The sequence below is a fragment of the Hydra vulgaris genome, chromosome 02 (assembly GCF_038396675.1).
Source record: "Hydra vulgaris chromosome 02, alternate assembly HydraT2T_AEP".
Taxonomy (NCBI): Eukaryota; Metazoa; Cnidaria; class Hydrozoa; order Anthoathecata; family Hydridae; genus Hydra; species Hydra vulgaris.
Genome location: NC_088921.1, coordinates 26,150,274 through 26,175,521, shown reverse-complemented (window position 1 = coordinate 26,175,521; position 25,248 = coordinate 26,150,274). Strand labels below are relative to the sequence as shown.

The 25,248-nt window shown below is 26.4% G+C and overlaps 1 protein-coding gene across 1 annotated transcript in view; it reads left to right on the top strand.

The window, feature by feature from the left end:
- Window positions 1–23,808, top strand: part of LOC100205442 (ATP-binding cassette sub-family F member 1) — a 36,247-nt gene extending 12,439 nt beyond the window's left edge. The window contains exons 10-26 of the mRNA XM_065790421.1: window positions 27–109; window positions 722–805; window positions 1,689–1,777; window positions 4,368–4,403; window positions 4,607–4,668; window positions 5,445–5,495; window positions 7,514–7,582; window positions 8,439–8,544; window positions 9,095–9,169; window positions 9,257–9,327; window positions 12,164–12,196; window positions 12,929–12,964; window positions 13,054–13,089; window positions 13,421–13,517; window positions 23,136–23,200; window positions 23,348–23,420; window positions 23,492–23,808. Of these exons, the coding sequence (XP_065646493.1) occupies window positions 27–109; window positions 722–805; window positions 1,689–1,777; window positions 4,368–4,403; window positions 4,607–4,668; window positions 5,445–5,495; window positions 7,514–7,582; window positions 8,439–8,544; window positions 9,095–9,169; window positions 9,257–9,327; window positions 12,164–12,196; window positions 12,929–12,964; window positions 13,054–13,089; window positions 13,421–13,517; window positions 23,136–23,200; window positions 23,348–23,420; window positions 23,492–23,658 (1,233 nt within the window). The 3' untranslated portion in view covers window positions 23,659–23,808. The remainder of the gene's footprint in view (window positions 1–26; window positions 110–721; window positions 806–1,688; window positions 1,778–4,367; window positions 4,404–4,606; window positions 4,669–5,444; window positions 5,496–7,513; window positions 7,583–8,438; window positions 8,545–9,094; window positions 9,170–9,256; window positions 9,328–12,163; window positions 12,197–12,928; window positions 12,965–13,053; window positions 13,090–13,420; window positions 13,518–23,135; window positions 23,201–23,347; window positions 23,421–23,491) is intronic.
- Window positions 23,809–25,248: the final 1,440 nt, after the last annotated feature.

Below are 25,248 nucleotides of genomic sequence, written 5' to 3'. Positions count from 1 at the left end.
TAGTCTTCATAGTTTCTATTTTTCAGGGTTTAGGATTTACAACAGAAATGCAATCTCGACCAACCAAAAATTTTTCCGGTGGTTGGAGAATGAGAGTGTCATTAGCAAGGTGTAATTTTTATTTGTTTTTGCTATAATGATAATATTTGAGTTGACATTTATTTTACTAAAATTAGATGAAGTAGTATTATTATTTTATATTTAAGTTTACAATATGAATCATTACACATAGGTTTATAAGAACTTTATGAAGTCAACAACTGTAGTAATAAAAAAGTTTTATTTTTTGTGCGTATGTTGTGACTTACATAAAAATAATTAGACCAAGTCATGGTTGCTTTATTGACACTTAAAAAGTGAAAATATTGATTTTTTTAGTATTCAAGAGTGAAGTTTAAACATTAAAGTAGAAATGATTTGAAACGAGGTGTCTCAGATATACTATTCAGCAAATGTCCTGTATCTGTCCAAATAGAAAATTGTCTGGGTGGGTAGGCCTGACACTCTTTATTTAATGATATATTTGATGATTAGGGAAAAACCATATTTCTTATTTCGTATAACAAACTAATGTCATTTAAATGAGTTGCCTCCTTAAGATATGAGATACCATCCTGGACTAAAATGTATCATTTGCATGTAATATGAAAAATGAAACTGGATTTTTTTTTGTGATTCTGTTAATAGCATGTTTTAGTATTGAATTGAATTAAATATTTAGAGCACTCTTTGTTGAACCAACATTGTTATTACTTGATGAGCCAACTAATCATTTGGACTTAAATGCTGTTATTTGGCTTGATAAGTGAGTTGTTTGGTTATTAATATAATTTTTTGTTTCAATTTTTATTTTATTGCATAGTCTGTTGCATAGTATGATATTTAGCAATAGCGATTCATTTATTTTTTTTGTCTATTTTTATCTATATATGTTATATATACCTATTAATTTTTTGAAAATTATTTTATTTGATATTTAATATTTTAATTTTAAGAAATATAAAAATACTTAAAAATAAAGTACTTATAATTTAAAATATAACTCTAACCCTAACTTTGACCCTGCCCTAACCAAACTCATTTATTAATTTATGTTCTTTCACTGTAATTATCCTCATTAACATTAGATGCATGTACTTTTCTTTTTGTATAAATTGTTCATGTGGGCATTCCTAATTAAAAAAAACAACAAAAAAACAACAACAACATAGCTTACAGGGATAAAATAAATTTCTATTCAACTTTGACAAATAAATACATAATAAATTAATCTTTTAATATTTGTAACATATATGTATATATATATATATATATCAGCCTTCAGAATTATGGTCAGCATTCGGCAATGCTAACCTAAAAGTGTTTGAGGTCGGCAATTTCTTGCTGACCTTGTTTCTATGTTTTATGGTAATCTTTTTGTGTCAAATTTTTTTTGCCGACCTAATGCTGACCTCTAACAGTTTTCATTTTTCCTAATTCTGAGTGTTGATATATCATTGTCTTGTTTTTATATTTATTCCAACCATCTTTTTTTCTTGCATTTTTTTCCTACCCAAGTGCAAAAAATGTTATTCCTTCTTACCATCTACATTCATATTACCACTTAAATTTTAACATGTTTTTTGATTCTAACAGTAATGGCGAATTTGTTACTAATAGTTTTTTTTATATTATGTTTTGGAATATAGTTATTTGCAGCAATGGAAAAAGACTCTTCTTGTTGTTTCTCATGATCAACACTTCCTTGATAATTTATGTACAGATATTATACATTTAGGTATTGTTTTTATGTTTTTAAGTTATTTATTGAAAACAGAAGTTTACTCTGAACATAACTTAAGTTTAAAATTGCAAAAACAAAAAAAAAAAAAAGCGAAGGAAGTTATTGGATTGTTAGGGTCTTAATGAATAATAGTTTTTCTTAGAGCATTGATATTGGTAAACTAAATTTGGATAGTTGGTGTTCGTGCGACAAAATTAAACTTTTAAAGCTACTAAAAAATTTGGGGTTTACAATCATACAGTTTTTTAAGCAACAAAAGAAGTTACTATCTTATGTCTGCACCAGAAGATATTTCTGTCAGCTTCTTTTCATTACCTCTTCTTCAACAGAAGAGATCTAATTCTGTAGCTTTTTTCTTACATATATATATGAGAAAAAATTTATTTAATAAATTTATTATCATTGAAAATCTCAGGCAGGAAATAATTTAATAGTTGCACATCTTGTTGACCAAGGTGTATTTAAGTATCTTTCTGAAAACATTCCTATCACAAAGGTCTTACCAAAGTGTTCTTTAGCACTCTTTTAAATACTATCTAATCTATTTATTAAGTGCTTAACTGAATCTTGTTTTCCTGCCTGGTGTAAAGTAGTATCCATGGTTCTTGTTACATATGTTCCTAATTCAATTTTAAAACTCTAGAAATTGTTCTAAAAATGGATTCGATTGGTTCTTATCCATCCAACCAATTAGTCTTCTTACTATTCAAGATTTTTGAGTTTTTTACTTTTACTGAATATTTTATTTTGATTCCAATAACTTACTCTAACAATCAGTATGGATTTAGATCTTATTGTTCTACTGCTGATTTGTTAACTGTAATAACAGAAAAGTTCTATTGTGTATTAAATAAAAATAGTGAAGGAAAGACTCTTTACTGTAATAATTATCACAATATTGTTATAAATATATAAATATTTATTTTTATGTATTTAAAAGAAAAAAATATATAAATATATATTTTTAGTATAAATATATAAATACTTATACTAAAAATCAACACTCTTACTAAGTTTCCTACTTTACCTCTTTTCAGATTATCATTTACTTCTGACCTTTTATGGGAACAGTATATACAATCAATTACAAGTTTATCATCTGCTAGCATTGCCACTTTTTATTGTTCTGCCTTTATAAATCTTTTGTTCGTTCTCGTATGGAACACTTTTTTCATATTTGAATTGGCTCTTCTAATGAGGTCCTCTCATTTAGACATTCAAAAATTGTCCAAAATTACATTGAAAATGTTGTTGAGCTTGCTCCAACTGCTAAACTTGAACCTCTGTCCCATGTACTCAATGTTGCTTATCTCTTTATCTTTTCTACAAATACTACCATAGTCATTGCTCAAGCTAGATGTAGTATCTTGTTGCCTATACAATTTCACATGACATTGTGTAGCTAAGTGAAGTTTTTTTACTCTAAATGTTTTTATGCTCAAAAAACTTTTATTTGTCTTTTTCTTCAAATACATATTCTTTGTAATTGTCTCTCCTCTTTATGTTTTTCTGACTCATACAATTTACAGTTTTTAAATCTTCTTTCATCAGTGTTGTCATTTTTAACTCTCTTTTTGTTTCCGAGTTAGTCAGAGTCTTTATCTTGTATGTTTACGTTACATGTAACCTTGCTACATTAAGGTTACGTTACTGGCAAGGTTACGTTTACTGTAACCTTGTAACTTTTTTCTTTCTAGTAAGTGAGAACGTATGTGATGGTTGCTTGTAGTCTTGTTGGAAGGTAATCTCTTGGCAAAAGAAAAATAGTTTGTTTGAGCTATGTTTACTAGATTGTAAAGTTTGGACAAGGTTCAAACTTCTAGGCTTATATTATTTTATACATATGCAATTATGGCCGTTTTTTATCAGCTTTTAATGCTAACTATAGAAAAACCTATTCAAATCAACATTAACTTCTGTATGCACTTAAAACTGATGATGCTAGTATGCACTTAAAACTGATGATGCTAGTATGCACTTAAAACTGGTGATGCTAGTATGCACGTAAAACTGATGGTGCTAGTATTAGAAATATGGAAAACATTCTTAAAAAGAAAATTTAAAGAAAGAGAAATGTAAATATCTTATACCAGCATATCAGCAAGTGTACTTCATGAAGAAAGTCAGACCTATATATTTAATTGATAAAATTTAAACTAATATCAAAATCTAGTCAAAACAAGTTCATACTCAAATTGCTTTTCTTAAAAAACATAATACAATTTTTTCTTTAAGTATTATTATCTTTGTCCTAGGTATACAACTTATTTAAATAATGCAACTTTTATCGACAAAACCATGATTTTTTCAATATGAAATAAAATTCATTTTTCATCCAACTGTTCTGCTTTAGGCAAGTTTTTCTCACTCATTTGGTAAATCTTGAAGTTCTAAGAAGCTTCTTTAAATGTCACTAGAGAAACCTGTAAACTTTTAATGTTCTAGTATTCTTTTTACTAATGACAAATAACAAACAGAATACATATTTGTTTATTTGTTTACTTTTTCTTTTTGATTTTTGAATATGATAAACTAATGTGCTTTTATTTTTTTTATGAAATTTTTTTTTGTTATACATTTATAGATCAACAAAAGCTGTTCTATTATAAAGGAAATTACTGTAAGATTTTTGAAATTTTGTGTAAAGTTTTTGTTTTAATATTTTTTAGAATAGTTTTTAAATATTATTGAAATATTATTATTTATTTATTATTATTATTATTATAATCTTATCTTTATTTATATTGATATGTCTATTTAAGTCTTTATTTACTTATATTCTATAATGTTCTATCTATATGTTTTTAATAATTTTATTTTTAGCATCATTCAAAAAGATGTATAAACAAAAACTTAGAGAACATGAAAAAGCATATGAAAAACAAGTTTGTATTTCTGTTTTGAAGTATTTATAGCCTGCATATCAAGTTATTGTTTTTTAGTATTTAGTAATATCCGCATCTCCAAATATTCATTTCTGAATATTCATTGCTTTTTGAGATCAGCATTTTTGAGTAAATTTTACAGTTTTGGGTGACAGCTTTAACTTTTTAGAATAAAAAAGAATACTGAAAAAAATGGTTTGTGATTTTAAAAAGTTTATACTGCTACAACCCTGAATCTAATGTGGATGTCCTAAGTCCTCAGCCAATATTTGTATGAAATCCCAGGGAATGTGTTCACCAAACTTTTTTTTGCGTAGTTTTGCCTTAAGTTCAAAACTGTAAAAAAACATGATTTGTTCTTGCTTAACCACGTATACAAAAGAAGTTATGGTCAAAGAAAGAAGGTTTAGGATCAAATTTTACTACATTTTCAAATGTTGTTTAATTTAGTCATTAATAAATCTTTTTTTCTTTTACTTTTCTTGGAAACTTTAAATAAAGGGCATATTAATATGGATTAATCCACCTTTGTACATTAGATGCACCTCTAAATTTTCTTTTATATCTTTCTTATAATTTGACTATTTTGTATCAAAAAAAGCAATAGAAGTAGGAAATATTATTTTATTACTTGGATAATTTTATTTAAATAATAGAGGATTAATTATTTTTAAGTTTTTAAAAGTTTTTTTGGTTAATTTCTTTTGTTTTTGAGCAAAAAATTACTTATCAAATTTGTTTTAAATCAATTTTCAAACTTTTTTATTTATTTAAAGGAGAAGCAAATAAAAGCTTTAAAAGCCTCAGGAAAGTCATCAAAAGTTGCAGTAAGTTTTTTCAGATTTTTTAAAATAAGTTAGAGAAATGTAACATTAAATTTAAAGTATTTTAAAAGTTTAATAAAATTATTTTACATTAATTTAAAAAATTTTTATGAGCTGTTTATAACTAATTGTTAGCTTTTTTTTTTTCAAAAAAAGCAAATCTGAATTTTCATTACCTAAAAAGGGTTATCAATAACACATTCCATCACACATTTATAATAGAACTTATTGTTGAAATATTCTTTTTGGTAAAGAAATTTGAATTCTTGGACATAAGTTTTCATAATAAAGGCAATCTTTTAGGAATCTTTTTTGTAACTGTTAATGGCGAAATTGTATTGTTAAGTGATAAGTTTAAAAAGAGGTTTGCTAAGTTGTTCTTTGCATCATTGCATTCAAACTCATTTTTTCTTTGGAACAGAGAAATTGGTGGAGGAAGAAAGTTATCCGAGATGAGATGAAACAATGAACAACAGTAAGTGTACAAGTGACATTCACCTTTAAGATGTTTTAAGTACTTGATACCATCACTATCAAACATGCAAAATTTCTTGATACCATCACTATCAAACATGCAAAATTTTAAGTGTTTTAAGTACTTGATACCATCACTATCAAACATGCAAAATTTGTTACTAAATAAGACTTTTTTACCATTATTTTGAAGTTCAAAATTAATGATTTCTAGGCAGTTTGACAACCAAGCAAATTATGCTGACATTAACTGGTGATGTTGATCAAAACTGGAACTTTTCTCAGTTCAGACATCACTGTGTGACTAATGTCTCATTAGGTCAGACATCTCTGTGTGACCAATGCTTTATGAGTTAAGACATCCTTGGTTTACTAACATGATTTACCATTTAATTATCACAGTCATGATTTTAATATTAAAAAGATTAAAAGGAAACATCCAGCAAATCAAAACATATTGCAATCTGAGAGAGGGCAGTGAGTTGTTTAATATTAAAATTATTATTTCTTTAAAAAGATGTGATTGTCCTGAGACAATAAAACTCTTTTTTTAGATTTTCAAATATTCACATAATCAATCAAGACCAGCAGTGTTTTATTTTCTGTTTGAAAAATTTTGAAAACTAAAAGTTATATAATAGTTTACAAGTACATAGTCAATATATACAAATAAAAAATATACAAAAAAATGTATATATATATATATATATATATATATATATATATATATATATATATATATGTATATATATATTATATATATATATATATATATATATATATATATATATATATATATATATATTATATATATATATATATATATATATATATATATATATATATATATATATATATATATATATATATATATATATATATATATATATATATATATATATATATATATATATATATATATATATATATATAGACAATAAAAGTACATAATATTACTTTATTTGTTTTCTCTTGTAACTTTTTCCTTAAGGTTTTGATTTTTATTCTAGTCATGTTTTATTATTATTTTTTTTTTTTAATTTTTTTTTTTATATTTAAAAAAAAAAAAAAATAAAAAAAAATTTTTTTTTTTTATAAATAAATTTTTTTTTCTTTAAAATTATACTATCTGATTCACACTTATTTTTAGTAAATTTTGAATATAAATGTGAAAAAAACTCCTCTGCCCCACTTTAGCTGTTAGTTGATATGTGCAGAACTTTGTTTAATCCTATTATGATTTTCTTATTAAACTTTTTTACCAACCAAATCCTGTTAATAGTTATAATTATTGTGTTATAATTTGCTATAAATATAATTAATAATTGTATGCATATAGTTTAAAATAGTTATAAAAAATAATTGTAATTAATTGATTATACTTTACAACAGTTTTAACAATTAGTATAATGCATTTTATTTTACATATAAAGTTTAGTATTATAATATAAAGGGGGTGGTTTATGCTATAATATTTTATTTTATATTGTATATAAATAATATTTATATATTAATTATTTTAAGTACTTTTACTTATAAATTTCTAGGAAGCTCAAGCTAAAGTCACAACAAGTCGGAAAAAAGAAAAAAATATGTCAAAAAAAGAATTAGAAGAGGTTTAATTTAATCAAATTATTTTAAGCTGAAATTTTTTTTCAATTTATAGAACTTTGTTTCTAGAGAATAGCTTATTTAGGAAACAAATTTTCTTTACCCCCTGCAAGATTCTTCTTTGCTTTATATTTTTATATTGCTGTTCATATGTCATTGTGTCATTAAAAACTATTTAGTTTTTAATTGAAATTGGTTTAAAAGTAATATACATAATTTTATAAGATATTTTTTGTATATATTTTTATATTAAAAAAGTGGTGAGTGTCATATTTATCTCATAATAATTGTTATAGTGTTATTAAATATCTAATAATTTTTCTTTGCATTTTTATTGCATGGTTTTCATTTTAATTTTATTCTATTTGTAATTTTAGTTTTTTATACTATTGTCCTCATTTTGATTCTTACATAATAGAAAAATAAGTTGCTTCCACTGCCACACCCATTTTAATGTGGTGGCCTTTAAAAATAAATACTATATTTTGCGCAGGTTTAAATCTTGTATATCAGATAATGATCCAAAATTTATATGGTTATGAAAAACTATTGGAATTTATTTCCTAACTTATTTAAAAATAAAAATAAGTTAAAATACAAGTCAGAACTAGTACTTTTCTCAGTCTAATGTGAAATAGTGTGCTAGAAGGAAAAAATACAAAATACAAAAAAAAAAAAAAAATAGAAAAAATACTTACGATGACATATTAGATTATGATGATATATTAGAGTATCTATTATATTAAATTGATTTTTTAAATTTAGATTATATTAGATATTATATTTACATATTTAATTCATAACTTGTTATTCTTGTTTTTACAATCCTAGTAAATTGTTTTAAATATTTTTTGTTTTAAGGCATCCACTCAACAAGCAGAGTTACTCTTCCGACCTAAAGAGTATAAAGTAAAGTTTACATTCAAAAGTCCACCTCCTTTAAATCCACCAATCTTAGGATTAAAAAGTAAATATTTAGTTTTTAATTATGTTTTGAAACTTTTTTTTTTTTAAATCTTTATTTAATCTATATTTCTTTACTATTGTTGGATGGCTAGAGTTGAACAGTAACAGAGTAATTGTAATAAAAATTAATAATCTGTAAAGAAAAATAACCTGTTTGTATATATACTAAAAAAATAACCTGTTCTCATATATATTAAAAACTTTTTTTTTGTTATTTTGTATTTATTTATTTTTCTGTGAGCTGTTAATAGAAAGACAACAAAATGTATAATAGATTTAAAGCATGTGTTAAAGTTGTACTGTAGTAGTTATGGTTGTGCAACCTTTTTGTTGATTTAATGATCCTTTAAATGTTTGTACTGTGTTTTTTTTTAATGTGTATTCCCAGCATTATTGCTGAAAAAAAGAATTTATTTATAAAATTAAAAAAATGTATAGCAATCCCTTTTTTTGATTTTCATTTAAATTTTTTTATTACTACATAATTAATAATTTGAGTATTTGGTTGTGTAAGACAATTGTTTTTTTATTTCCTAATTATTTTTATATAGATGCGTCATTTGGGTATGAAGGTCAACCATTATTGTTTAAAAATATTGAGTTTGGTCTTGATATGAGTTCAAGGAGTAATATGATTTTTTATAATTGTATAATTAAAATTGATAAAATAAAATTAATAGCAATTTTTTAAAATTTATCGTTTTATTATATAGTTGCCATTGTGGGACCAAATGGAGTTGGAAAAAGTACTATACTAAAACTGTTAACAAGCCAACTTAATTTGGTATAAGATGTTTATTTAGAAAAATTATTGAGTAATTTATTAATAAATATTTCTTTAAATATTTATTAATAAATTATTTTATGTATTTGATATGTTTTGTTTTTATTTTAAATATCTAATATATTTTAATGAAAATAATAACTATTTATTGCTGAAGTTTAACACAATAACAATTAAAATAATTTATAAAAAAAATTTAATTTTCAATGATAATAATGTTAAACAAGAGTGTGTTATCAAACACTTTATATCAGCCGGGGACTTAGTATTCGCTTTTAATATATTCATCTAATCCTTTTTTAAATACTTCCACTGATGTAAATAACATGATAGATGAAGACGATTTTATAAGGTGGCTATTCTATTAAAAAGTTCTTTTTTAATGAACAACATTATTTTAGTAATTCCATTGAATGGGATTTCTTCTGTGTGCAGATTGTTCCAATAACTCTTCAGGTTTTATTATTATTTTTGATGCAGATGTACACCATTTAACTTGTATTATATTGTGGATAATTTTTATGCACTTAATTAAATCTCCTCTTAACCTACAAGTTTCTAGTGTTAAAATATTAAAGTTTTTTAGTTGTAATTCATTACTTAGATGTAAGAGGCTTCTTGTTCGAGTTGCTCTTCTCTGAACTTTTTCTAGAGCTGATATATTGTAATTCTTTGATAAATTCCAGATTGGTGCTGCATATTTGAAAAGGGAAAAAAGATTTTATACAATATTTTAGCAATGGTGTTAGGTTTAGAGATGTAGAATTCAAAAGTGTGTTTAATGAAACCTAGCATTCTGATAAAAGATAGATTATCTTTTATTAATTATACTTAGCAAATTGCAATTTTTTACATTTACTTACATTAAGTTTAAACTTCCATACGTGACATCATTTGTCTATATTATATATATATATATATATATATATATATATATATATATATATATATATATATATATATATATATATATATATATATATATATATATATATATCATTTTGTAATTCATTTTTTAGTGATTTTGTCCAGTGGAGTCTTACTATAATTGGTGTATATTTTTGTTATGTAAAAAAGTTGAAAAGGAATGTCATTTATAAATATTATAAATCAAAGCGGTTCATTTACTAATTCTTGGATTACACTACTTTTAATTGGATTCCATCAGACTGGTTTTCACCAAGTACTATTCGTTGTTGTCTGTTACTTAAGAATGATTTTATCCATGCAGCAAATTTATATTAAAACGATTTAATTTTATGGATAACATGTAAGATAACATTTAATTTTATGGATAACATGGATAAGATGTAAGATTTAATTTTATGGATAACATGTTCTTGCGATACAGTGTCGAATACTTTTGCAAAATCAGTAAATAGAATGTCGACGGGATGTTTGTTATGTAAATCTTATACTAGACACAACTCTTTTTTGGCAAAAAACCATGATGCGATTATTAGATGTTTCATCATGGATTAATTAATTTGACTTATGTGAGTGAAATTGACCTGTAATTTCTTGTAAGTTAACTACCACTTTAGTGTAGTAGCGTGACCTTGGCTCCATTGCCTTGGTGAACTTGAATTAAAACTTTTCATAAAAGTTATTTTTAGTGGAATACAAAATGATGTTGCACAGTTCTTTAAAACGTTTTGGACTTACATCATCAATTGATTTGTGAATATTTATTTGTGAATATTTGTGATAATTTTCTAATTTCTGTAATATTGTGTTTCACAAAAAAGATCTGCATTATTGTTTGTTTGACTTAATGAACAATTCTCAAATTCAGGAAGTTCATTATTTATATTATTTTTGAAGACTGATTGAAAGTGTTTGTTCAATATTTTAGCTATTGTCTTTTTGTTGGTGTGTAAATTGTTGTGTTTGCTTTGTAACGAACCTTTTAACACTCAATTTTCATTTTTGTTTCGATTTAACAAACAAAAAGCAGTTTTTAGATTTTTTTTTATCTTATTAATTAATAACAATTCAAATTGTATTTTCTTATTCTTTGTATGCTTAAATAAATTTTTGCATATTTTTTCTCATTTATGCTGTTTGTCGTTGAGTTTGACATCTAAGATACTATACAAAATTTGTACCATGCACAGTGCTTATCTTGAATGAGTTTTTTTGTACCATTTGTATCATGCTCAGTGCTTATCTTGAATAAGTTTTTTTGTATATGAGTCAAACCATTTTGATGTATTAATTTTTTGCTTATTTAGTGTTTTAATAGGAATATATAACCAACATGCTTCTTCGTATATCGATAAGAATGTATCGTAACATAGTTGAATACAGTCACAGGACATGAGTAGGATTGTGACTAATTTATCCTACCTATCTATATATAAGCTTAGATTCTTGTAATCACCTTTAGCATAATTGAAGGTGGAAAAACGATCAAATGTTTAAGTCTTATGTTACCATATTGTACTACAATGTCTGAGTGTAATGTTGCTAAGAGTTGGTCCTGGAGATATCTCTGATATTCATTCTTGAATTTTGCTAAATATTAGATCGATTGTAAGCGGATCTTTTGGTATTTTTATAACATGTCTGGAAATTTATGTCTTGAATAAAATGAATGAATAAAAAAGTTCTTTTTTTTTATTCTGTTAATCTATTTTAACTATAAAAATATTTATTTATTTTAATGGATATAACTATTTATTTGCAGCATTGTTTTTTTGATTATATGAGTTTTTAATTGAACTTGTATTTAATTGGTGATGATGAATTATCACACATTTTTAAAGAGATGTTTTTTGTAATATTTTACAACATTTAGTTTTTTAACTTTTAATTTTTTTTTTTTTTTTTGCAGGTAGAAGGAGAACTAATTAGAAATTCAAGATTGGTAATTTGATTTATTGATAAAAGTAAAAGTAAATTGTTTAAAAGCTCTAGGTTAGAAATGAATTTAAAATGAAAAAAGTTAAATTTTAAATTGTTTTTATTATTTTTTATTTTTGGTTAGAAATGAAATGAAATTTATTTTTAACCAAAAGTTTGTTTTTATTATCACTTTTTCATCTGTTATTTTATCTCGTCTTTTAAAAAATCTACAAAATCAGATGCCTGTGATACTGTTTACAATTTAATTCATTGTAAAAATAAATCAATGATTTTGAATAATGATAATTTAGGATAATCTATAAATTTAATATTATGATAATTTATGATAATCTATGAATTTAGTAGCAATGTAGTGGAAGAGTGCTAACTCTTATAAGTAAATAGTTCTGAATTTGATTACCACTATGTTACTGGTAGTACCTTGCTCAACTTGTTTTTCAGTGCAGCAGGCTTGCTCGTGCCATGTTTATGAGTTAATTGGATGATAGTTACAACAATTAAAAAAAAAGTAATAATATAAAAGATGTAGGAAGAAAAATGCTGCAAAAAATAATAAAGTATTATGCTCTTAAATGTTCTTTCATAAAACAGTTTTTTATTATAACACATTTTTTTTTTATTTGAAAATGATATTAGATAATGAAAACTCATAATATTTTAACTTAATTGTCTTTCCTTATTAAATAAAAAAAATTATAAAAATTATTTTCGTATTTTTTTACTTTTATACTAGAGGATCGGATTCTATAATCAACATTCCTCTGACCAGGTAATCTTCTAATCGCTTTTTAAAAAAATGCTTTTTTTATTTAGTTATTATATACCATTTAATGTACATAAATATTTTTTTATTTTAAGCTTACTCTGCATGAGACATCTGTTGAATACCTACAAGTAAGTGTATTTTAATAAAATATTTCTATATTTTTATTACTTATTATTTATTACTTGAAATTTATTTTTATTTATTTATGTTATAACAATATTTATTATATTAGTTTATATTTTATACTATATTTTATACATATTTTATTATAAAGTTTTTTGCAATAATAATGCTCTTTTATTTTTAATATTATTTACAAATTTAATTATTATTTTTGTTAATTTTTTTATAAACTATTATTCATATTATTTCAAAATATGGTTTTATATTTATTTTTGGATCATTGTTAATTATTTACAGTTGATTTCTCAAAATCCTTATTGTTTTTTTGGGCTCTAGAGAAACTTTAACATGGATTACCAAGATTCAAGAAAACTTTTAGGAAGATTTGGTTTAGCCGGACATGCACACACTATTCAAATACGAGATCTATCTGGTATGTTGTTTTAACATTGTTCATTCTTCTTAGTAGTTTATATGTTGATCTTTAATCTGTAAATATTTAATACTGCTCTATATCTATAAATATTTAATACTGCTACAAACAAACAAAAAAAAGAGAATCATTTTTTATGATTTATCAAAAATTTGCAGTTGACTATATAATGTATATAATGCATCATAATGTACTATGTGTGCACCTGTACTTTACACTGTGTCACCATTGGTTAGTTGAAATTAAAATTCTATTATCATCTAAAAGTGAAATAAGTTTTTTATATTCAGAATGCTTTTATTTAGCTCTAGTAATATAAATATATTACTTTGATGATATGTATAACAAATTATTTAATCTTTATAGCTATTATCTATGATGATATGTATCTGAATACCATTATATCCGAATACCATTACATCCGAATACCATTACAGAATATACCTGAATAATACTTGAATACCATAACAAATACTGTTAAAATTACAAATACAACTGAATACCTGAAAAACACCTGAATACCATTACATTACAGAATACAGCTGAATAATGCCTGAATACCATTACAAATACTGTTAAAATTACAAATACAACTGAATACCTTGAAAACACCTGAATACCATTACATTACAGAATACATTATTGCTATAATTACATGGCTACATAACAACAAAAAGCTTGCCAAAAAAAATGCTAAAATCTTTTTGTTTTAAAATTTGAAAAATTATTTAAACAAAAAACGTATGACAATAAAAAATAAACATCACATGTAAAAAAAAAAAATTTTCTGTTGCATAACCTTAATGGGATAAACGATAAAAATTAATCAGAAAATTGTCAGTAATATTGAAGTGACCAAGTATCTGTTTATCTATGTTTATCTATTATAGTTATATCTTTTTTTTGTGTAAACTTATGCAGCATAACTATGGTTGCATGCATAAATGTTGTTTCCACGGAAAAAGATATCACTCAGTGTTCCCCTTGTCTGTTTGCTAATTAAAGTGAATAAAAAAAGTGAAATGCTTTTTTTATAACTTGGTTCTGTACTTCAATAAATTGTTTAGTATTTTTATCAAGTATGGTTTTAACTTTAGTTTAGATACGCATTTCTGTCACAAAAGTATGGTTATTTTAAGTTTTTCCCAACCTTTTTGGCTACATAAACTTTGGTAGGTCTCCCCTCTATGTTATCCAACAATGATTTCCTAAGTTCAAGCTCTCTATATTATCCATCAATAATTGCTACATAAGCCTTCTCAGGAAAGGCATGTGGTTGCATACCTTATATGACCATGCACACAGTATTTTGTTTTGACAACTCGGCCAGAACACTTTGCATGTTTTGATAATTTGCGCGTTTTAAAAGTGTGTCGAAAACTAAACTGAAGAGAAAATTAAAAATGAACTAACAAAAACTGAAGAAAATTTTTTTTTTTTACAAATAATAAAACAATTAAAAGATAAACCAGTTAAAATTAAAAAATTAAATTAAAATATTTTTTTAATTTAGAGGCATCTCAATTAATAGTTCAAACCTCAATAGTTCAAACACTTTCAAGGCTATCTTTATAACAGGCTTTGCAATCGCGCAATTAAACGGAGAGACAGGGGGCTGATTTTTTAGCAGAAATTTTAAAGCAAGTTGCCTGAAATATTAAAAAAATACATATCTTGAATGCACTATGCCTCGAAAGTGTTACTTCATGCTCGTCTATGTCTCGAAAGTGTCACTTCATGCTCGTCTATGCCTTGAAAGTGTTCATGTTCATGCTATGACTAAAAGAATGAAAAATGTTTATTGTAACTAAAGACAAAGATGAACATTTGTGATGGATAACTGCAATTTCAAGAGATAATATCCCTGATTCAAAATATACTGTGGTATGCTCTAAACATTGACCTGAAAACGTTGATTTGATAATGATTAATGGTAAGAAACAACCAAATATAGCTCTAATAATATTTCATAACATTAGTTTTAGTTGAATTGCAACAGCACCAGCAAAACCGTGTAAAACAACTTGAACAAGTTTATCAGTAAGAAATATTCAAGAGAATGAAATTAACTGTTTTAATGATGCTGATAACCTAAAATTAAGTGACATAAGTTGATAAAGGTTGAAACTAAACGACTACCAGTTCTAAGTTACAAGTGTAATGATGTCTTACAATCAAAAGGTTTTATTCAAGGAACTGGAGTGCCATGGTGAGGAACATACTAATTATCTAACCTTTTAGTTTTTATAATAATATATTGGATGCTATATGGGGATTTCAATTTCTGTGCGTGATTTTTTATTTTTCTGTGTTTTAGCAATTAAAAGCTGGGACTTAGAGCAATATTCATACTAATATGATTTTCTTAAAAAATATTTATAACAAAAGTATTTTTATCATATTTTAGACTACCTGAATAAATTAAATATATATATTTTGATTATTTTATTTTTTTGCGTAATATCACTACAGTTTGAAAATAAACAACAATTTTCAAAACGCTATGCTTTAGCTAGAAATAATGTATAGAATAATAATGACTACCATTTCTCATCGAAAATATAATAAATATGAGTCGTAGAAGCATAATATTTCACTTATAATACTCACAAGCAATTTATTTTCTTAAAAATATCTAAATGAAGTTAAGAAATTCCCAACTTCCGCTCATGACTTCAGCGCGTGATCATTTATGAACTGCATTTAAACGATTGCTGTGACTTTATGATACATTGTGCAATCCTGTAACTTTCTGGAAAGCTTTACTAATATTTAAAATATCATTTAAATATATATATAGCGCTGAAACTTATATTATTTGAGGAATTAAAGTTTATTTATCTAGTAACTAAAAATTTTCTGTTCTGTGTATTCTTTGTTAACATTATTGATGTATACCATTTTTTGTTTACAAAATATTTATATAGGTTAGAATTAAATGAGAGCAAATTGGAAATTGCCAGTTTTATTATTAAGAAAATAATAGACAAAAAATTTACGAGTTTCAGTCCGTGATTTTTCGGAAATGCCCATATGATAATATATTCTAGTTTTTATGATAATATATACTTCTTAATTTCATGAAAAACATTGCTTTTCATGTCATTAAGTAAAATTACATAGAAAGTCTTAATTTCATGAAAATATATATCAAAATAATGATAATAGCAAAATAATGATAATAGCAATCATTGTTGTTACAATATTACTATTATTATATTTTCATGAATTAAAGACTTTTTATTTCATTCTACTTTACGTTGTAACAATGTGATAAGTTTTATATTCATAATACTCTTTCAGGTTTTTTTCTTCAAATTAAAAGTGATTCAACATATACAGCATTTCATATGGGTTTACAGTGTTTTATTTCAACTCTTTCACAGAACCAAATAATAGTAATAGACAAATTTTCTATTTTATCTGAAGCTGTTCATTTTTTAAACAATATTGAGATGACTAAAAAAAAAATTTTACAAGAAAAATTATTTGCGATACCACGCAATTTGAAGTACCACGGTTGGAGAGCCTTTGTACTCAACAGATATTATTCTTCAAGCCTTTGAGTATATGGCTGTATCTCAAGCATTATACAAGCATTTAAGAAATGACTTTAAGCTACCTAGTGTACAATCTTTAACAAAATTAACCCCAAGAGCAAATAAACTTGATTCTGTATCTTTAATTTCCAAAGTATTTCACAATTTGGAAGACAGACAACGTTCATGCATTATATGATGAAGTATTAAAGCAACTGTCATATTTCATGGTGGAAAGTCTTTAATCATGCTCAGGATAACCCAGAGAAACTTGCCAAAACACTCCTTGCTGTAATGGTTAAATGCTTTTTTGCCGGACCTACATTTATTTTTAGTATAGTACCAGTGTCTAATTTGGATTCGGATTTCCAATACAATGTTGTTGCTAATGTAATTGAATCTATTGAACAATCCAGTGGAAAAGTTATTTCTTTAATTTGTGATAAAAATCAAGGAAATAGACATTTTTTTACTCTTTTTGATACCATTCCCAATAAACCTTGGAGAACTAAAACAAATATGTTTTTATTACATGATTATGTCCATTTAAGGAAGAACATACGTAACAATTGGCTAATAGCCAACTGAAAAAAAAACCTAACAATTGGCTTACCGAAAAGACTAAAGAGATTTAATTTGGTAAAGCTGAGGAGTTAGTTGCTGATGGTGAAACTGATGGTGAAGCTGATGGTGAACCTGAGGAGTTGCTAATTGGAAAGATCTTGAGAAACTGAGATTGTTAGAATTAAACTCGCTTATTACATTATCTCGTCTAAATGAGTTAGCCATATCTCCAAAGCCTGTAGAAAGACAAAATGTGAAACTAGTAATACCTTTTTTTTGTGAAGAAACCCTGACAGCTTTGAAAACAAACCCAGTTATAAATCAGGAGCAAGTTAAATGAACTGTTGTTTTTCTGCAAGTTTTTATTGATGCATAGAAAATTATAAATGTATGAAGAATGTCTGACGATGTAAGATTGCAAGGTCCTTTGCGAGCTGTCATTCGAAGTGCTAAAAACAATTGGTTACAACATTTATAAAAAGTAGCAGAAATGTGCAAAAAATGGTAAAAATAGAATAAAAACCTTAACTTTGACAACACCAGATGCAATATTTCACACATTATGGTTTAATAGACTTATCTAGGTTTTTAATTGAAACTAATCAAGATCATCAATTCATTATACTTGGTGATTTTTCAACTGATCCTTTAGGAGAAGCCTTTTGTAAATTTAGACAGGGTGCTGGTGGTGCCTACTTTATTTCTGCTCAGCAAGCTGTTGAGAAAATTCATATTCACTATTTTTATTACTACTAAGATTTGATGCAGACTTTTATGACTGCTCAGAGCATCATTCTTATGATGGATGTCTTCGACAGCTAACTGAAGAAAAGAGTGTGATTGTTGACATACTGAATGATCTATAGAGTCTATTAAACAAAGTGGGGTGTGTTAATATTGCTGGATACATTGTTCACAAAACCAAAATAGATAATGTTGAAGAAAAAGAACCTGCACAAAAAGTATTGAAGCTGCAATTAGAATAAAGAAAAAAAAATATTTTTTTAATTGAGAAGAAAATTAATTTGATATATTTATTTTGTGTTTTTGTTTTTTTTGGAATAAAAAAGTGTTTTTATCAACCTCCAGTCTTTTCGTTTGGTTGCGCAATTAGAAGGCCTGTTGTTAAGATAGCCTTGGTTCATTTAAAAACGTCTCAAGAGTTTAAAGTTAATAACTTTTTCAATATTGCTACATTAGTGTAGCATTCAGCTTGATTAAATGTAGCATTTATTAGGTGTAACAGTTAGATTGGCTTTGGATTAAGGTTCAAATCCTTTAAATGGATAATTTTTTTTTATGTTTTATTGCTTAGTAGATATTGAAAAATATCCAATTTTCCAATTTTTAAATAATTAAGTTTTAAAGTAATTAAGCTTGGATTAAATAACTTTGAAATTTCGATCTTTGCTAAATTCAATAAAATAAAACACTTTTGAAAACTTACAGTATTGGACAAAACATTTGCAACCAACATCCAACAATGCTAAAAAGTGTTCCTAATTTTACATGTCTTAAAAACGAAACGAACTATACTACCACAGCAAACAGTTTAGGAATCTGGAGTCATAGCATGCCATGACATGAGCAATCAGCTGACAGGTGACAGCACACAGGCAGAATTTCGTTGACAAGTGCCATTTTGCAGCGGACAAAACAAGTGCAACTTTTTTGGTTTGTTTCATTTTCTTAAGTCTGGTCCGTGTCAATGTCACGGAAGTATTTTAATAATTAAAGGAAGTATCCAGAAGTTTCCAGAAATTTCAAAAAGCATGCAGAAGCTTCCAGAAGTTTCCAGAAGAAGCATCTGGAAGCATCCAGAAATGTCCAAAAACATTCAGAAGCATCCAGACGCATCCAGAAGCTTCCAGAAGCATCGAAAAGAAGCATCTAGAATCTTCCAGAACAGGTTCACAAAGGTTCTTTTTACTATATAAGAGACATCTAAATCGGCATGTAATTCAGTCAGTATATAGAAGTCAATCGGTCAGTATTATCAAGACAGTTTATCGAAGTGAGTTTTATTAAAGTGTTTTATCAAAGAACATCAATACAAGAAGTGAAATACAACAAGTGTTTCATTACATCAATACAGTCCACATCCAACCAAGACGTTGTGTTCCACAGAGCATTATTGTATCATCACAAGGTAAATGTAACACGGTAAGCCTTGAGAAGCGTGATTATTTATTTTTATTATTTTTATGACTTCAAATGCAAAAATGGCTCCCGACAGTCTTGGATTGGAACTAAGAAAGAAAATTATTGGCGATTACGTAAGTGGAATGTCACAAAAAAGTATTTGTGATAAATATCGCGTGAAAAAATGGACCGTATCAAGACTATGTTCCAAATATCGTTTTACGGGGAAGTCGGCAGCAGATAACAAAGGTGGAAGACCGCGTTCCACCACTTCTAGAGAGGACTCTATGATCGTCAGATCCGTCAAAAAGGATCCCTGGATATCATCAGTTGAGATACAAAAGCAATTAGAGCTGCCTGAATCGGACCGAACAATCAGATGACGTGCTGTTGAAGCTGGATTGTTTTCTCGACGCCCTGCAAAGAAACAGCTGATTTCACTAAAAAACCAGAAGAAAAGACTCCTGTTTGCTAGATCTCATATTGACTGGAATGTGCAGAAATGGCGAACTGTCCTGTTCAGTGATGAATCGAAGTTCAACATCATTGAAAGCAATGCCATTTGCCGTGTACGTCAACCGGCCCGAAAACGCCTCGATTTACGTTACTGCCATAAGACCGTGAAACATGGTGGAGGCAATGTAATGGTCTAGGGGTGTTTTTCTGCTAACAGTCTAGGTCCAATACATCGAAACGATGGAATAATGGACCATTTCATGTATAAAAATATTCTGAAAGATGTTATGTTACCTTATGCTGAATGGAATATGCCAATAAAATGGGTTTTTCAGCAAGACAACGATCCGAAACACACTGCCAAAGTAGTCAAGAAAAGGTTTCAAGACAACCAACTATCGGTGATGGATTGGTCGCCTCAATATCCGGATCTCAATCCTATCGAGAACCTGTGGGAGATCCTCAACCGCAGAATTAATTGTGAAGGTGTTTGTAATAAAGATCAACTGTTTGAACAAATCCAAAAGGCCTGGGCAGCGATTCCACAAAGTTTCATTGATCACCTGATCGAATCTATGCCTCAAAGATGCAAGGCTGTGATCGACAACAAAGGATTCGCCACGAATTATTGATAGCGAAATACAGCTTGGTCAACATTTTGTCGAGTTGCACTTGTTTTGTCCAGAAGGAAATCAACTTTTTTTAATACTTTTGATTAATTTAATAATTTTCGTGTACAAATAATGAAATTTGTGATGAATAAAACTTGAAGAACTTTGTCTCTAAACAGTTACATAGTTATTTCTCTAAATTGAAAAAATGCAGCACTTTTATATAAAGAAACTAAATTAGCATTATTTGGTTCCACTCGTTTTGTCCGATACTGTATATATTATATTATTATATCCATATTTTTTCTTGAAAGCGTGAAAACCTGTTTAGTAAACGATGGTCATAGATAAGCCATGACCATCTGTGTCATAAGTGTGTCCATTTTTTTTTTCTTCCCAGGGTTTCTTCTCAGTGCTCAGAAATAAATCACTCAGATTGTACTCTTTAAACCTGTTCATTTACCAAAGAGTTCTTATATCCTGTGTGATTGCAAGTTTTTTAATTGTTTTGTTACACTGAGTATTTCACCTATTAAAAGCTTGATCTTTTGCTAGTAGATACTTAAAAAAAAATTTTCTTTTTATATATATATCTATTTTATTTTATATTTATATTTATTTTATATATTTCTTATTAATTGAAAAGTTAAACTTTTTTTATATAACATAATTTCCTACTTTTTGCTTTGAATCAGGCATGGTGGAAAGAAATACTAAACTTTTCTTCAGAAAGTTTCATAAGTGTAAACTTTATATGTCATAACTCTTTCATAATTCAGCATGATGTAGTCTTTCTTTATCTCATTGGTAAAATTAAATGAAATTAGAAATTAATTAATAAATATTGATAAGGAAATAAAATACCGTTTCCATTCAGTATAACCTAATAGTGAATGTTTAGTACATATAATAGGTATAAAATTATAAACAGGTATGTATATTTTTTATTTAATAAAGAATAGTAAAACATAAAAAAAATACTTTTTAGTATAATGTACTACTTGTATAATGTTTATTATAAATAGTATAGTATACTAAAACTACAAATCTGATATATCAAGTTATAGCTACATTATACTAAATATCTATCCTCTTTAAGTGAGTTGACCCTTAACCTTGTTAGCTGCGGCTCATATTATTTATGTTTTATTATCCACGACTCTATGCCAACATGTTGAGATTAAAAAAAAATTAAAGAACTTAAATATTTTTTGCATACATATTATTGTTTTTTTGTGGGCTTTTTATTTACAAGCGAGTACAAATATTGACAAAGTAATATTAAATATTAATTAATAAAATTTATATGTATTCATTAGATAACTAAAAACAGCTAAGAAAAAGAACAATATTATTGTATTTAAAACCAGAAAAAAAAAAAATTTCTGAATGGGGGGGGGGGGGGAGGGGATAACCATATAAGTATGCTAACCATGTAGGTATGTTCTGCCTAATGATTTCTATTTTGTGCTTCTAAACGAGGTTGCCTCGTTTTTTTAAACAGTTTTAATCTTTGGATCTTCTTCTCTATCTTTAGAAAACGTGATTAATGTGAATAATTTATTTCAGGCATAATCTATATTAATTATAAATCCTCCGTTAGATAATGATGAAAAACATATACAGACCTACTTAATAATGATGAAAAACATATACAGACCTACTTGATAATGATGAAAATCATATACAGACCTACTTAATAATGATAAAAAACACAGACCTACTTAATAATGATGAAAAACACAGATCTACCTGCTCTGCTTGTAATTGCAAAATCTTTATCTTAAAAAATTGCTAAATTTTTTTTTAAACAATTTTCACAAAAGTTCACTTTTTGTGATTTTTAACTTTTTTCTTTAGAATGAAATTCATATATATATATACATGTGTGTGTGTGTGTGTATATATGTGTGTATATATGTGTGTGTGTGTCTATATATATATATATATATATATATATATATATATATATATATATATATATATATATATATATATATATATATATATATATATATATATATATGTATATATATATATATATATATATATATATATATATATATATATATATATATATATATATATATGTATATATATATATATATATATATATATATATATATGTATATATATATATATATATATATATATATATGTATATATATATATATATATATATATATATTATTATTATTATTATTATTATTATTATTATTATTATTATTAAATAGCATCCATAGGACTTTTTCATCAGAGTACTTTAGTGAATTATCTTAAATGATGAAAAAATGTTCCTATTTTAGGTGGTCAAAAATCACGTGTTGCTTTAGCAGACATGGCATGTAGAGAACCTGATATTATTATTTTGGTAAATTTTGTTTTGTTAATTGCGATAGATATCAATACTTTATTAAACGTTGAATGTGTATGTTTTTTTTTAATTCTTATCAACTTCTAAATGCAGTATATCAGACTTAAAAGTCAAATCGTGATTCGGTTTAAATTATTCTTTTAGGATGAACCGACTAACAACTTAGATATAGAATCAATAGATGCTTTAGCTGAAGCTATTAACGATTTTAAAGGAGGTAAAAAAAACAATTTTAAAGGTTTTTGTTTATTATGAATATTAAGTAAACTTAGCATATTTATATCTTAGGTGTTATTATTGTAAGTCACGATGCCCGTTTAATTTTGGAGACTAATTGTCAACTCTGGGTTGTTGAAAATAAAACCATGGAGGAGATCGATGGTGACTTTGAAGATTATAGGAAAGAAATATTGGAATCGCTTGGAGAGCAAGTTGTCCATCATTCTACTAAGTAAATTCTAAATTATCATCAAAAATCACATCTAGCAAGCATTCTGTGAAGATCAATAGTCCAATATTCAAATACAAATAAATTATAGATAATATTTATATTTTATACGTTCACTGTAGAAAATCACGCCAAGTTTATTGAAACTGCCATTTTATTAAGCATATTTTTATCGCAATTTTACAATAAGAAAATTTGCGGCTTTTAAAAACGTTTGAGTTCTCAAAAAAACGCAGACTAGATTTAAGTAGAGAATGTTATGGAGCGCCGCTACTCATTTAAGTACTACTAATTCTCTACTAATTTAAGTAGAGAATGTTATGGAGCGCCGCTAAATCGATCAATGTAACCCTAAACCGTCAGTCAGTGAAGCAGCACTCTCTTGCATGCTCTCCCTAAATCAGTAGATGTAGCAGCGCTCCGTGACATGTTCTCCCTAAATCAGTATGATCTGTATGGTCTGCGGTTTTTAAAAACTCAGTCTTATTTTGAGCCTTACTATCTTCTGCTTACTAATATATCAAATATGTTGATATTATTATTGAAAATATTAATATGTAGATGTCTACTTGATTACATACGCCATATTCTCGAACGGTCTTTCACTTATTTCTCTTTTATTAATGATAAGCTCAACTTTTTTAAGTTTATTAAAATGGTAGTGAGGAGCAAAAATGTCATTTTTTTTTTAGTATCTAAAATCATATTGAAATAAATCATATTAAAGATTGCATTAAAAATGGCGAATTTCAATGAGTAATTTTATCAGCTGACGCAAGTCACGCTAGTTAAAATTCTTATCAGGGGTCGTGGTCGCATCTTGTTTTGGTGTTAAAGATGATTCTCAGACAGAGCAGAGCTTAAACTTAAGTATGTTTATTAGTACGCAGCGAAAAAACTAAAAGTGGAGTATTTATGATTAATAGCAACGAAGTTTTCTTTCTAGATCTGCTCGAATAAAGTCATGAAAATTTATTTTCTTCGAGGAGGCAAAATTTGTAACACTCAGTTATTTCAGCACTAAACATGTCATTGTAATCAGATTAAATTCACCTTTATAATTATGATTACAGTATTCTATGGTACTCGATACACAGGAAGGGACTAAATAAACTCACCGATAAAATTCCCACATATCTTATCCCTATTTAGCACCTGAGAGTAAACAATTACTTCAAATAGTTATTGAAAATCATGGTAAGGAATTTGCAAGACCTACGTTATTTTATAAAGGATGAAAATTTCTCAGCGCATAAGGAAGTACAGGCATGACCGCCCCCGTAACGGTTGGATTAATGTTACATGAAAATAAAAACAAAATATAATTTTTTTTAGTTATATATAAAACAGTTTATTTCAATAATAAGCTTTGAATTGCAACAATTAAAAATATAAAGCGCTTTTTAAAAATGTTATTGCACAAAAATTACACTTGGTAAGGAAAACGGCTGTGCCCCCATTGTGAGACAACCACACCCTCGCAAAAATCGTCGGTGGTACATTTTCTTTACAATTGCCACAGCTCAGTCTATTAGCTGATTTTGTTGTACGTTTGCACTGTTAAAACCATCACCAGATATACATAAGTATAACTATT